At 40.1% G+C, this 16,014-nt stretch overlaps 2 protein-coding genes across 14 annotated transcripts in view; both read right to left on the bottom strand.

The window, feature by feature from the left end:
* Positions 1-16,014, bottom strand: part of mon2 (MON2 homolog, regulator of endosome-to-Golgi trafficking) — a 448,157-nt gene that overhangs the window by 160,014 nt on the left and 272,129 nt on the right. The gene's annotated exons all lie outside the window — the stretch shown is intronic.
* Positions 4,636-16,014, bottom strand: part of tnikb (TRAF2 and NCK interacting kinase b) — a 68,438-nt gene continuing 57,059 nt past the window's right edge. For all 10 annotated transcript variants that reach the window (XM_024282095.2, XM_024282094.2, XM_024282096.2 and 7 more), the window contains 9 exons: positions 14,083-14,191; positions 13,205-13,381; positions 12,990-13,133; positions 11,585-11,719; positions 11,386-11,486; positions 10,883-11,032; positions 9,966-10,125; positions 8,021-8,160; positions 4,636-6,433 (listed from right to left, as the gene is read on the bottom strand). In XM_024282095.2, the coding sequence (XP_024137863.1) occupies positions 6,350-6,433; positions 8,021-8,160; positions 9,966-10,125; positions 10,883-11,032; positions 11,386-11,486; positions 11,585-11,719; positions 12,990-13,133; positions 13,205-13,381; positions 14,083-14,191 (1,200 nt within the window). In that variant the 3' untranslated portion in view covers positions 4,636-6,349. The remainder of the gene's footprint in view (positions 6,434-8,020; positions 8,161-9,965; positions 10,126-10,882; positions 11,033-11,385; positions 11,487-11,584; positions 11,720-12,989; positions 13,134-13,204; positions 13,382-14,082; positions 14,192-16,014) is intronic.

Here is a 16,014-nt window from a genome sequence, read left to right on the forward strand (position 1 = left end):
TTTGTTAATTTGTAGGTATAACTGTAAATAATTAGAAATGTATGATGTTGTAATGGTGATTCTTATATCTCTAAAGGTGGATTTATCTAAAACATGGTTAAAAACAATAATGTAACAAAAGTGACATTCACCAAACTCAACAGTTATCATAGGATCTAGATTCCTATCAAATCAATGAACTGTTATTTCAGAACTCAGCACCTTGTCTTTGCATTGTATCTCATGGTATATATCACATATCAAAGTATTCTGTACACTGTAGTGACCTTTATGCATGAAGTGTCGTGAGTGGGAATCAAATAAACAAAAAGGTCTTATGAACCTTCATATTCTCATCTGCTCAGTGGTAAACCTGGTTCTGTTTGGATAAAGACTGAGCTGATTTCCTAGCAATGTTTTTAGATTAATTAGGAGAAATAGAATCATTTCCCACAGTACACCTGACCATCTCTCAGTGCGTACTAGTGTAATGCAAACACTGCCAGGTTCATCCTACAACGCTGTCAGGTTCTAAAGCGGACTTAATGCTTCTACAAGTCTTTACTGTATTTACAAAACGATGGTTGACCATAATGCAACAGGGACCTGTCTTTGGTTGTTTGTTTTCCACTTGTGCTGTGATGAATGATCCCTTACATCAGGGGTGTCACACTCCATCGTGCAAGAGATCAAAACCCAAAACACACCTCAGGTCACGGTCCGAACAGGATAAACATTTATTGATCATTCTAAAAGTACATTTTTAAAACTTAACATAACTATGAACTAGATATATAACATTACCTGTTATAATGCTAGTGTGAATGCTGTAAGCTGAATTTGATACCCAGCTAAAATAAAAGCTAGACTCCAAAACAGCCTAAAAAATCTTAGTAAACACCAAAATAGTCCAAAAAGCTAGCAGAATAATATTTTTTTTTAAACTTAAAAACTGTAACTTTTTAACATAATTATGAATAATAAAAAGGCAGGAATATTATTCCAGAATAAATTAACTTAAACCTTTAATAACTTTCAATATTTTACTCTCCATAAAAATATATTTTGTCAAAATTATTCAAGTTAGAAATAAGCTCAAGATAACATCGGGTCATTAATAACAATAAAATAAAATGATCTGGAGGGCCGGATCCGGCCCCCGGGCCTTGACTCTGACACATGCCTTACATGCTTAGATAGTGGGGGTGTAGAGACTCATTTTAACGATTCAATTCATTTCATAATTTGTGGCTGACGCTACGATTCATTGTCGATATTATCTGGTACTGAACAGTGAAGGTGAAGTTTTCCAGATTCCTTCTATTTCTTTAAGATAATAAATAAAATATGTAAAGAAACAAGTAAACAAGAATGAATGTCATATCCATTCTCATTTTACTTTGATAAAGTTCAGTCTGCTGTTGTTTTTCCACATCTGAATGATCATTATTAGAACATTCTAGCACTCTGTAAGGTCACATGACTTTGATCAATTCACAGACTGGAATGATGGTTGATCAGCTCCTGCTGCATCACATGTGTTGTTCACTGTGATGGTCGTTTTTATCTTGTACTAAAATAAACCCAACATGTCTCATCATTTATCATCAATTATGATTATGATCTCTCATGTCTGTAGTTTGCCCAGCCCTGGGTTGGTCTCAGCAGCAGTGGTGTTCAGGATGGAGGCAGAGGGAAGAACCACAGCAGAGCAGCTGTTGCTGTACAAGGAGAGGACATTTATTGAAGAACTCCCAACATCACAGATGTGTGTCATCAGGCTGAGGTCGTCTCTTTACAGGTTTCAGTGATCCAAAGTGAAAGCATTCGCTCACATGCATGTCACACACCTGTGCACACACCTGCTCACCTACACATTCACTCACAGTCACACACAAGCGGACAGTCTTACAGATGTTCACAGTCCTGATACGTACAAAATTGAAATACAAATAATACCACAATAAAAACATTGTATTTATTTTTTTAAGAAATTCTTACAGTATATCTATGTTATCTATTCTGTAGAAAGACAACTAAGCTTTGATAAGTGAACATTGTTTTTGTCCTCGTCTAAAATGATCACTAAGATATCGTTATAATGAAAATTATTAGAGTATATATCTTTTTAATCTATGGTTTCTCAAGCAAATCCTGCCTCCTGACCTTTATTCACAGGATGTTTCTGAACAACCTGCACATGTAAAAGGCCGCCGCTGCATTTATCACCACAAAGACCACCGTCTACAGTCACCAGAGTCGAGCGGACTCTGAATAAGGGACACTCCTGCTCATCCGTTGCATACCTAATGAATATAAAAGTTAGATGTGTAACTATGCAGTGTACAGTCCCGACTCTTACCTAACAGATAACAGCCCAGATGCTAAGAAATGTTCAGTGTTGTGCGAAAAACGTTTCAACATGGAGCTTTTTACAGTCAAACCCTCCAGTGTATTGCCTCAAACTTGCAGTTCATAACATTTAAAGACAGATAAAGCAAGTATTCCCTCATGCAAATAGTACAACTAAATAAACAGCAACAAATGACAGAGAAAAGGGTTCACGTTCCAACCAGAAAACCGCTCTCAGAGGAAATAAAAAACAGATTCCATTGATTTGTGGGTGCAGTGCCAGTGGGGAGTGTGCACGTGCACACAGGTACACCATCAGGTACGTGTGGCAGTCGCTCCATTTATTAGCGTCCTTGTTAGTCTGTAAACAAGTGTGCAAAGTTCCAATGAAATGCAAGAGTCCATGATGTGACATATCCACCTCTAATCCCCCAGCGCTGACAGACGATTGGCTCCAGCTGAAGTTTGGTAGAAGGTTTTAGTACAGCAGTGCTGTGATCCCAAACACTCGGGTTTATTTTATTATAGGAGAAGGTTGGAGTTGGTGCATCTCTGAGCACAATAGCAACTGTCCTGTCACAAACGAGAGTTTCATCCTCCTTTTTAAAGCATCTTTAGATTTATGCAGGTCTCCCAGCTCTACAAACCACTCTTTGATTTTCTTGACTTGATTCATCCCTCGAAAAATGTAAATATTTAAAACAACATGAAAAGAAAGTTGGAAAATCCATATAATTAAACCTCTAAACTACTCTATGACCACATTTTTATTATTAATATATATATATATTTTAGTCTCGCTCAAACAGCAGCTTCCTGATTTCGAGAAAGACATAAAGATAAAGTCATGAATTGAGAACCGCCGACTATTGTTCTGTCATTTCCTGCTGTTACAGACTTAAATGTGATTAACATACTGTCACTTTCTGCTGGAGCATTTCTGCCCTCCAGTGCTATAACTATCAAAAGCTCACTGATAGACTGAGCAGGATCACGTTAGAGTTTAGAAATCTACAGCACACTCTGATTGAATCTGGATGAATGTATTCTGCCCCCTGGTGTTCATATGAGGAGATGCACTGCCACAAAGAGAGCAGCAGAAGGGCTTAAATGAAGGTTGTTCTTGTTGAGGTTAACAGATTTGTGGTAAATAAAAATAATCTCAGGGAACTCCATAGATAAATGCAGGAAAAACACTAAACCAAGAAAATAAATATCAGCAATTAACTTTAAGATGAGTTCAATATAGTCGAACTATTTGGATTGACTTTTCAAAATGGCTGATATAAATGGCTTTCGTGGAAGTTTCTTGTGCTTCTGCACTGAGGCTGAAATGGCAGAGATAATGAGTCCAACAGGAAAACACCTCCAGGTGAGCCTGACTCCGTGAAGGAGAGGAAAACTGACTGAAAACACATGAAGATACATGAGAATGAGGCCAGCTTTAACCAAACGCTGCTTGTAATCATCAATGTTTCCATTTTAAATAGACAAACCCATTTAATGAAAACTTTGATCTAAACAGTTCTGTTGGGAATATGAATCATTAGAATCCTGTTTTACAAATGAATAAAAAAAGTTTTCTTAATCTGAGGATTTTGAGGATCTGCTCAAGTCAAACAGTCCGACTGTAGTCAGAATCTTCAGTCTGGTTCACTCTGTAATCACCTCTGCTGGGGTGAACCACGCCGGATCACTGAGGCCATCAGGTATGGAGGGATTTTTGTGCCACCTGGTTGAAAGCAAAAGTCGCAGTTTTGAAATTATTTTTTTTAAGTTGCAAACAAAATGTGAAGTTGTAAGAAAAAAAAGAAAATTTGCAAATGAAAATATTTGATATTTGCTTTCAAAAATGTTTTTTTTGCATTTGTAAACTTTTTTTTTTCTTTAAAAAATATTTTTGTGATTGCAACACAAACGTTTTTAGATGCGTAGTGTCTCATCTCGCTTTCACCCTATCTTTAAATTTTGCGTTCAAAGTTTTCTCTCACCGTTTTTTATGGCTGTTTTTGAATTAGGCTAACATTTACATGCTAGATTTTTTGGTTATTTAGACTTTTTTGAGTCTTTAGGATATTTTGGAGTTTAGCTATTTTTTCAGGTACAAGCTAGCTGTTTAGGCTAACCTACGTTTTTTAGGCTATTTTGGCATTTAGCTAATATTTTAGCTGGCTATCAGCTTCAGTGTTTTCAGCTATCAGCACTATCATCTTCAGTGGCCATTTTCAGCTTACAGCATTCACACTAGTATTATCACAGGTAATGTTATATATCTAGTTCATATTTATGTTAAAAAGTTACAGTTTTTAAAGTTTTAAAATGTAGTTTTAGAGTGTTTAATAAAAGTTTATCCTGTTTGTCCCGCGACCTAAGTTGTGTTTTGGATTTTGGTCCCTTATGTGATTGAGTTTGACACCCCTGGTCTAAATTCTTTCCAATCAGGTGTCTCTGTGTCGCATTATCGTGTTTGGGGACCAAGGCAGACTTTGGACTTTCTATTGGTGCTGTTCGGTAGGAATTCATTTTGGGCCGTTTCTCTTTAAGCAGAACTCAGAAGGAGCAACAAAGCTCAAATATTCAACAGGGTTCTGGATTTATTCATGTTAGTGTAGCGACCAGCTACACTAACAATATTTTCAGCAGAAAAAAAAAATGTCTGATCAAAGATGGGGCAAAAGTGAGATGAGGCACTACGTATTTAAAAAGAAAGCAAAAAAAAATTTGGAAACATATAAAAAGTTTTTGAAAGCAAATATTGAATATTTTCATTTGCAAATTAAGTTTTTTTTCCTCAACACTTCACATTATGTTTGCAACTTAGAAAATTTTGATCTCAAAACTGTGACTTTTATGTGCCTTATGGTGGCACAAAAACCCCTCTATAATCCAGTGGATTCTGGCACGGTACTGATGGTTCCTGACAGCTTAATGTGCCGGGTATGACTCCTAAAAGAAACCGTCTTTTTTCATGTTCCGTCACATGACTCGCATCAGTCGCTCTAATTGGTTTAAACCAAACCTCAACATTTTTCTATAATTTTTCTCTACAAGACAGACCATGATGGAAATGATAAAATACACCTTTCACTTAAAAAACTTGTTTTTTCTTCCAACTTTCCCACAAACCCTTCTTCTTTCATTTGCTAGTGAGTGGTAAACAGCTGGAAAGAGGGCACAGTGCCACCCACAGTTTGGGGGTGGAACGACAGCATCTGCGTTTGGGTCCAGATGGTCAGAGAGCGTCTTGTGGTTCAGTTCAGACGGAGCGGCCTGTGTGAACATGTACACCACGGCCCACTCCTGCTGTTTCTTTACCTTCAGAACATGCAGGTGGTGAAGGAGTTTGTAAATCAGGAAAAGTGGGACAGTCTCTGCAGGGATCAGACTCCATAGAGTATCCATGAAGGTGGATCAGCTTTGACGATCAGCCCCACATGCGGACTACAATACCCATCAACTTAACTCGGGCTTATAAACGGTGTATAAAAACCTTTGAAAGGGAAGCAGGAGCCACTGAACATGATGTTTGTGCGTCCAGCAGGTGGACTGAACCTCCCGGCCCGTGTCTGTCACCGCGGTGAAACGGGGTCACCTTCGTGATTGTCAACGGTCGAGCGACGCAGCTACCTCATGAAATGAACCCCGGTGTGATGAAACGTCTGCACCTTTTGTTTGCTGCTACTTTGATGAGTTCCCACCATGAGAGCAGAGTGAAGGAGTCTGCACCACTGTGTCTGAGAGTCACTGATGTGCTACACAAGAACGTCTCCACAGCTCCCCCTGCTGGATCCCAGAGCGCGGCGGGATCATGCAGATGTCCTTGACAGGAAGTGGACCTTCAATGTCCAATACACCTGGAGGGTTTCTGAGTTCCTCTCCTCTGCAGCTTCAGTCCATCCAGCAGCTTCGTTTGTCCTTGGGAACGCACACATTTACACACACACACACACACGCACGCCGTCCTCCTGTCTGCCTCGGCGAGGAGGGCGAGGCCGGCGGGGTCAAAGGGGGGAGCAGGTTACCAGTTCATCATGGAGCTTCTGTTGAGGGTCATGAAGAAGACCTGACTGCTGCCGCCGGATCGCACGGAGGCGAAGAAAACCTACGGAAAGAGAAGGGGCGGAGCAACATCAGAACAACCTGAACTGACCCTAAATATTTTATGTCAATAACCAGTTTGAAGACCCCATGCCATCCACCCCCCCGCGCACCCTGGGTGCAGAAGTTTTTGAACAGGACCTGTTCTTAGGTGGTCAGAATGTGAAAAGTATAGAGGGATGTTCATTTAGTGCTAACTTCCAAAATCAGAAGCTGTGAATCAGAAGCTAACTTCATGAATACAAGCTGTGAATCAGAAGCTAACTTCATGAATCTGAAGCTGTGAATCAGAAGCTAACTTCATAAATAGGAAGCTGTGAATCTAAAGCTAACTTCACGAATCGGAAGCTGTGAAACAGAAGCTAACTTTGCGAATCGTTAGCTGTGAATCTAAGCTAGCTTCGCAAATCAGAAGCCATGAATCGTAAGCTAACTTTGCAAATTGGAAGCTGTGAATCAGAAACTAACTTCATTAATTTGTAGCTGTGAATCGAAAGCTGTGAATCGGAAGCTAACTTTGTGAATTGGATGCTAACTTCGCGAATCGGAGGCTGTGAATCGGAAGCTAACTTCGTGAATTGGTAGTTGTGAATCGGAAGCTAACTTCGTGAATTGGTAGCTGTGAACCGGAAGCTGTGAATCGGAAGCTAATTTCGTGAATTGGTAGCTGTGAATTGTAAGCTCTGAATCGGGAGCTAACTTCGTGAATTGGTAGCTGTGAATCAGAAACTAACTTCATGAATTTTTTTTAGCTGTGAATCAAAAGCTGTGAATCGGAAGCTAACTTCGTGAATTGGTAGCTGTGAATCGTAAGCTCTGAATCGGGAGCTAACTTCGTGAATTGGTAGCTGTGAACCGGAAGCTGTGAATCGGAAGCTAACTTCGTGAATTGGTAGCTGTGAACCGGAAGCTGTGAATCGGAAGCTAACTTCGTGAATTGGTAGCTGTGAATCAGAAACTAACTTCACGAATTGGTAGCTGTGAATCAAAAGCGGTGAATCGGAAGCTAACTTCGTGAATTGGTAGCTGTGAATCAGAAACTAACTTCACGAATTTTTAGCTGTGAATCAAAAGCTGTGAATCGGAAGATAACTTCGTGAATTGGTAGCGATGAATTGTAAGCTGTGAATCAGAAGCTAACTTCTCGTATGAGAAGCTGTGAATCGGAAGCTAACTTCAGCGTCGTACAGAAACATCCAGCTGATGAACAGCCCTCTGAGGCTCAGCGCTGCACTAACAGTTATGAGTTCTCATTTCAGACAGTTTTTCAGTTTCTAGTCAAAAAGAAAATAAAAGTGTTTTCATTCTTTTCTGTGTCTTTTGGGAATTGTAATGAATCTAAACTTTTTTTCTACTATCAAGTAGATCTCTGACTATCATACAGTAAACCAGCTTTCCTTTCCTTCTGGTTACAGTGGTGTTTTGGAGAAGCCGTCAGCTATTCTGATGCTAAAATGATCCATTAAACCAGCTGCCTCGGTCTAGTACGAAGACGGTTTTTGAGCTGTTCTTGGCTGTGAAAGTTCCAAACCCAAACAAGCTGACGATGAGACAAAGCGTCCGGCTCGTTTCCACGACCGGACGGACTCACCTTATCGTTTCTTTCCGTCAGGAACTTTAGTCTCTGAGCTCGCTTGTGCATGAAAACCCCGTCAAGGTGTCCCGTCTCCACAGAGCGGATCTCGATGGCTTTTTCTCCCCAGCCCATGATCTGGTTGGAGTGGATGTAGGCTGCAGGAACAAGCGGGGCGGGGGGTGGGGGGACCCTCTGTTACACACCAGTGAAGAACAGAAGTTTCTACACTTTACAGTATGGAGCAGTGTCTGCCTCCAGGGCCGGCCTCCTGTCTTATCTGCTGATGATTACCTGATCAGGTGTGTTTAGCCAATAAGGAGCTTCAATAGCAGGTTGGTTGGTGAACATGTAGGACACCGGCCCTCGAGGCCCTGTATTAGACGTTGGAGTTTGTTTGTTTGGTTGAAACGAGGGGCTTCACTTTTTTCTTCAGGGTGGTGTGAAATAGAGTGTAACCAACAAACTTCACTATGCAGCCACTAGAGGGCGTGGTTAGAAAACCAGGTGGCTCTATTCTGTTCCAGTCCACAGGTTAACTTTGGTTTCTATCTTTTCCTTTCATCCCCTGGTTAGGTTGAACAGATCCATGCAGGGATGGTGAGATCTACAACGGCCTGCTGTGTCAGTGATCAATGACTGTTGTATTGCTAGAGATGCTACGTTAGCCTGTTACCATCACAGTATATAGGAAATACAAAGCATACCTGAAAAATGGTTGTGGTTTAACTCAAATCTACACACAGAATAAGATTTACACAAACCTATTATTTCTGCTTTTATTTACATTTAAAACCGGATTTGAGGGGAAGCTTAGAGTGCCACATTTTAATGTGCTAATTTGGACACAGCGCCAATCCCCCTTACTGGTGGGTGTGTGTAACTGCAGTTACAAATGACTGAAAGATCGCAGCTTAGGAACACTTGATCATGTGTTTGATTAAACGGCAGGAGCTGGTGGAATTTGTAAATTTGGTGTTGGTGGCCGCCACCAAATGCTGTATGCAGTAAAAACCCTGTATCAGTTCTCCCTTATCAGCTGACAGCAATAGTTTACTAGTGAAAAGACACGTTCTTGTTTTTCCAGATCTGTTTGTTCAATTGTAGCACAGCAGTAAACAGACATCTGGACATATCCAATATGGCGTCCAACTTTGCGTTCTCAACAAGTTAGCATAGCGACTTTAACCATATATCTCATTAGGTTTGATGGTTTTCATATTGATCAAAACAATATATTTTTCTTTCAGAACTTGTTTTCATGTTTGTATCATACATAACACATTACTCACTTGCAATTAACAATAAATTTGTCAATTAAAAATATTTTGTTGACAAAAAGCTACTTGTTGAGTCACTGTGTCTCTAGGATGTATTGTGTTTTGGCTAATTTAGTCTTTTTTCTTTTTTAGGCATTTTTTTAAATTTAGCTAAATTTTCTGCTACATGCTAGCTGTTTTGGCTAACCTAAGTTTTATTTTTTTTCAGGTTAAATTGGCATTTAGCTAATATTTTAGCTAGTAATCAGCTTCAGCATTTTCAGCTATCCATTTAAGCATCTTCAGCTATCAGCATTCACACTAGCATTATTGCAGGTAATGCTATATATCTAGTTCATAATTAAGTTAAAAAGTTACAGTTTTAAAGTTTTAAAAATGTAGTTTTAGTGTATTCAATAAATGTTTATCCTGTTCCTCCCTTGACCTAAGGTATTTTTTGGATTTTGGCTCCTTGTGAGATTGAGTTTGACACCCCTGATCTACTGTAATTCACGCCGCTTTTCTCCTTCAAAATCTACAGTAATTATCGTGTTAACGGTTGAATAGTTACAGCATGTTACAGATTTTGTAGGTAAGCGTCACCAACGATGCCTCAGGTGTTAAAGGGTTAAAAAGCCCCTCCAACAAGTGAGGAGCAGGTTTAATGAAGGCATATCAGCCTCCTGATTGGTCGACGTACGTACCCACAGAGGTGGGCATCTCCCCCCACTGAAGCACCACGTCTTTAGTGATCCGTCCGTAGGTGTTGACGTAGACGCCTTCATCTTCGTAGCACAGCAGCATCTCCATGCCGTCCGTCTTGGGCAGAACCACGATGGCGTGCGGGGTCACCTGACCTTGAATCTGCCGGGAGGACACATGGAAAGTGCAATCACCTAAAGTGGAAGCTGCCGCAACATTCAGAAGCAGATTCCTCTGCCTCACGGTTCCCATGGAAACAGACACCAGCACAGTGAGATTCACGACTGCCAAAATCCATGTGAGGCGGTTGCCGTGGTTACCATCCCCCACCCCCCATTCATCAGACTGTGACCAGACTGGGGTTAAAGGAGGACACTGACTCACCTGCTCCATCACTCGTTCATCAGATTAAACCCTTCATTTGTTCAGTTGTTTGTTCTATCAGCCTCATTCACTATTTACTGAATAAATGTTCATTTTTGAAGTTGACTAACCTCTACTGTGTGATCATGAGAGCTTAAAACAACAGTAATTACGAGACTGATGAAGCTACCTGGATGACGTAGGCGGGCGGGACGCAGCGCCGCATGTGCAGCATTAATCTACTATGTTCCTACATAAATAATCGGACAGGAAGTCACCCCAAAACACTTTGTCAGTTATTTTTGGTGAAATTATGATCCGTCAATATTGGTGGATGGTCAGCGCTCAGAACCGCTGTGGTTCTATGACAAACCCAACAGAACCAGCACACAGCAACACCACACCGCCACTAGCTGGGTTAGTAGGTCAACAGAATCTCTCCTAAAAGAAGTTTATAAAGTCCAAGGCGTCCACCATTTTTAAGAACACTTAACCAAAACACTTCCCCATTCAAAAAAACTTTATTTAAACCCGTAAAGCTCCGACACTTTCTTACATGAGAGGGGACGTAGATGTCGTACGGGTTTCCAGAGTCCACATCGATGACATGGAAGCCAACGGTGGAGCCATAAATGACCTTCAACCTTTGACCTTCCTCTACAGTCAGGTCCACCAGCAGGGGGCGATGTTGCAGTTCTGTGAAAGACTGAAAGAGATTGAAGGGATTTGGAGTTAGCTACTTAAATGTTTTTAATGCCTGTTTAAAAAAACATGTACTCAGTCTGAACAAAGTGAGTCTGATCTAACATTTCAATCTGATTTGTTTTTATTACCTGACATGTCACTAAAATATTAATGTTTCTGAAAACATTTTGATCATTTCTTGTTTGAGTTTCCTCACAAAATGACTTTATTCCGGACAAAACTCAAATGTACAAAAGCCTCTCTAACTCAGGATAGGAATTTAAGATGGATTAGTTGGGAATGTTTGAAAGTGTTTTCGACGTCTCCCTCCACTGAGACAGTAACTGGAGTGCGTCTCTTCCGAGCTCCTGTTACCTTGAAGGCCATGAACTTGTGATAAGGTTTGGGGGCCCAGGCGTATATTTCAACGGAGTTCTTCAAAGCAATCACCAAGAATTTGATCCTCTCATATTTCACTGCAGAAAAAACAAGAAGTCAGACATGACAGAGTGACAGAGGACTTGAGCTGCTCTGGCTTCCAGACGGGTTTCAGACGTCAAAAGGTTTTTCGTACCAACTTTGTAGTGAACTGAGCCCTCCAGTTCCCCAACCGTGATCCAGCCCTGTTTCTTCTCCACTTCAGGGTCGTTGTGTAATATCCTGTTCCTCAACCACGACAGGTAATACACTCGCAGCTTGTTCTTCTTCCCTGGTTTGCAGCAAACATTAGTGAGTCCTCTTTCTACAGTGTTGCATCACATTCAACAGTTCAGCCGCCTGTCACATGGCGGTGACATCACAGCGAATGAGTTATGTGTTAATATCACTGTAAATGAGAACTGGACTGAGGGAGTGTGACATCACTCATATAAAATGGTTTACTTATGGCTCCACCAAAATTAAGTCAATTCAGACATTTTTTTTTGTTTAAAACTTAAAACACACGTGTCAAAGTCAAGGCCCGGGGGCCGGATCCGGCCCTCTGGGTATTTCGATCCGGCCCTCCAGATCATTTTATTTTATTGTTATTAATGACCCGATGTTATCTTGACAAATTATATTTTTATGGAGAGTAAAATATTGAAACTTATTTAAGGTTTAAGTTGATTTATTCTGGAATAATATTCCTGACTTTTTATTACTCATAATTATGTTAAAAAGTTACAGTTTTAAAGTTTTAAAAATTGTCATTCTGCTAGATTTTTGGACTATTTTAGCATTTACTAAAATTTTTTAGGCTATTTTGGATTTTAGCTAATATTTCAGCTATTTCAGCTGTTTTGACTAATTTATTTTTTTTTGTTTTAGGCTAATTTCTCATTTAGCTAATATTTTAGCTGACTATCAGCTTCAGTGTTTTCAGCTATTAATTTCAGCATCTTCAGAAGCCAAATTCAGATTACAGCATTCACACTAGCATTATCACAGGTAATTATATATATCTAGTTCATAATTATATTAAAAAGTTACAGTTTTAAAGTTTTAAAAATGTAGTTTTAGAGTGTTTAATAACTGTTTATCCTGTTCGATCCGCAATCTAAGGTGTGTTTTGGATTTGCGATTGAGTTTGACACTTAAAGGGTAACCACACAGAGAAGTGCGAGGCTGACTCCACCCAAAAATCCAGTCAAAGGGGTGGAGCTTGGGAACAGTTATCATTACTGGAGATGCAGATCATGACGTGATTTAACCAATCATAAAATTCAACTGTAATACCTTGATTCAACCTGAAGAGGGTTTTTAATTATATTTTCAAGAATTAAACAAGTTTATTTTAATTTGTCAAAACTTTGTTAATGACCAACAGATAGCACTTTTAAAGCCCCATTTATAGAACAGACAAAAAAGTTGATTCAGTGTTTGGTTACCCTTTAAATAATTTGCCCAACAGATAAGAATCATGAATAAAAGAAGAATATCAATAGAAGGACTGAGTAACAGCTGTTTATGTCTCAACAGAAGTCTGTGGGACTGCTCACCTGAGATGGTCACCAGGACGTTGAGTCCTTCCAGGACGTCCATCTGCTGGAAGCGCCGTCGATTAATCAGGTTGTAAACTTTTCCCTGACCACTTCGATCCAGCAGCATCAGGCCGTTCTCCGTCCCCACCAGCAGGTTGACTCCTGCCAACAGCAGACAGACGTTTAGAGGCCGCCGCGAGCGCGGGTCCACCGTGCAGCGAGCGTCGTCTCACCCCAGAGAGCGGCGCAGAGGATCTCAGAGTTGAAGCGTTTCTTGTATTTGCGGATCTCGGGCGTGTCGCTGTGCGGCCGGATGTTGGTGGGGTTGACGTTGACCACAGAAATCTTGCGGGCCTCGTTGAGCCGGGCCTGCTCCTGCTCCTGCTTCAGCAGCTCGTCAGCAAACAGAGCTGCAGGGAGACGCACAACGCTTTTGGAATCTGTGCGTGAAAAACTCTTTATGATGTATTAAATATGAATAGAGCAGAAAATGTTTGCTTTATCAAACTATTTTATTTCACTTTTTTCATTTTTAAAATAAATAAAAAACAATGAAGTAAAAATATTTTCAAGATCCTTTTTTCTCTCATTATTCTTAGATCAGGGGTCTCAAAGGGGCGTTTGGGGCCCCCCAAGTAAATATTTTGTGGCCCACAGCTATAATTTGAAGTCAATGTCTACTGAGCAATATCTTCTGCATGTCCACGCTTCTTCGCTTTGTGATGTTTCAGCTTTATACTTAAAACTTTGCGTTTGCTAATGTCAGAAAAGTCCTTAGCAATAGTTGCTAGCGTCGTTAGCTCCTGTCGTTTCACAGAAGATATTGATTAGTAGTACATAGACAGTGATTTATTATTAAAGGTTCATTTCTTTTTTTGCCTGATGATAATAAAAACTATACAAACTGATGTGATGATTTAAATACTTTAAGTGACTTTTGCGAGTTCCAAACATCTCTGAAAAGTGATGAGAAGGTGTGGGACAGTTTTCCAGATCACACCGAAGTGATCTACACAAAACCTGAAGATGATTCTCAGTAAAACACTGGCGACTGTGACAGTGACTGCTCAGCATTGTGGGCGCAGAGGGCGGGGTCAAACAGGAAGTGTACCTGCAGCAGAGTTTTTCTCGTCGTCCTCGGTTGGAGAAGTGCCGTACACTCTGGGATCAACGAACGCCGAGAAGGAAGCTTTGGAGCCTCCGCCGATCCCCATCCCGTACTGCAGAAAACAAACACAAGGGTCACATGTTTGCAGAGGGTTGAGTTATCCCGCTGGGTAAGGGGTTCAGGAGCAGGTCGGGGTTTTCTGGATCGCATGAAGGAGGGCAGAAGCAGGAAGGATGGAAAGCTGGGAGGAAGTTGTATTTTCTGTCTGAATCCTCAGTTTAAGCAGAGGTTCCCTGAGGCTGCTGATTGATCAGCAGGCGAGCGGGGCGAGCGGGGCGAGCAGGGTGACGGTCTGTCAGGGTCAGGCGGAGGAAGCTTTTTTTAGGGCCAGAATCTGCTCCACCTACTTGGGCCCCTGAGGCCTCGCCAGGAGACACCAGAGGAGAGGCGCTTTGCTGCACCAAATCTGGAAGACTGGTGTTGCAGAGGAATAGATTAGCGTTGCCAGGGAAACCATTGCTGGCGGTAGAGCTCCGCCTCCGCCCCCTATGCCTCTGAAAGAAGAGAGAAAGGGGCGGGCCCGTGTGCAGTAATGCTTTGATTGACAGAGTGCTGCTGGTCAGGGTGTTTTTATTCCTTTCCACGAGTTCACACAATTATAAATGAATTATTAGTCAGATTTTTTAGAAAAGAAGGAAAATCGATTAAATATAGAAATGAAAGATGTTTAAGTTATTAAGTCAGAAAGCAAACCTCCAAAGTTAAAAGTTAAAACATGCAATGGAAAAGTGTTTTAAATTAATTAAATCTGCATTTTAATGATGCTTAGACACAAAATATTTAACATACTTGCTTTTCTTCTTCAAAATCTGCTGGAATCATCGTGTTAACGGTTGTAAAGTTACAGTAAATAAGGGGTGACAACAAGGGGCTAAAATCCAAAACACACCTTAGATCGCGGGACGAACAGGATAAACATTTATTGAACACTAAAACTACATTTTTAAAACTTTAAAACTGTAACTTTTTAACATAATTATAAACTAGATATATAGCATTACCTGTGATAATGCTAGTGTGAATGCTTTGCGCTGAGTTATGCTGCTGAAGATTGTAGCTAAAATCACTGAAGCTGATAGCCAGCTAAAGTATTAGCAAAATGCCAAATTAGCCTAGAAAACTTAAGAAAAAAGCTAGGTTAGCAAATACAGCTAGCATGTAGCTGAAAGAAATAGCTAAACATCAAAATAGGCTAGAAAACTGAAAAAGCCTAAATTAGCTAAAACAGCTAATATGTAGCTGAAATACTAGCTGAACTTCAAAACAGCCTCAAAAACAAACGAAAAACCTTAAATTAGCCAAAATAACTAGCATGTAACTGAAATATTAGCTACAATCCATGATAGCCTAAAAACTGAAACAATCCTAAATCAGCTAAAACCACTAACATGCAGATGAAAGTTAGCTAAACTTCAAAAAGCCTAAAAAACTGAAAAAGCCTAAATTAGCCAAAATGGCTAGCATGTAGCTGAAATATTAGTTAAACCCTAAAACTGCCTTAAAAAACAAAAAAAAGACTAAATTAGCCAAAACGAATGATCTATTACCACATGCATTTAAAGCGGCGTTCAATCAATTACTTTACATTATTATTGAAAAGCTAATTTCTAATGTCACCGTTAACAAATGCACATAAAAAATATTTTAGCATTCCTGTCGACAGGAGGAGTGACTGGTCTGGATTTATCTATATAGAAATAAAAATATAGAAACAACTAAAATAATAGATATAAAAAAAGGGTAAAAAAACTTCCAATCCATTTAAATGGAGATCAAATTCATATAAATCTTTTTTTCTTCTTGCTACTAGTAGAGCTATAAATACATTTTCATAAACTAGTATTAAAACACACTAGTGAACAAACACGACTGGTC

The sequence above is a fragment of the Oryzias melastigma genome, linkage group LG6 (assembly GCF_002922805.2).
Source record: "Oryzias melastigma strain HK-1 linkage group LG6, ASM292280v2, whole genome shotgun sequence".
NCBI lineage: Eukaryota > Metazoa > Chordata > Actinopteri > Beloniformes > Adrianichthyidae > Oryzias > Oryzias melastigma.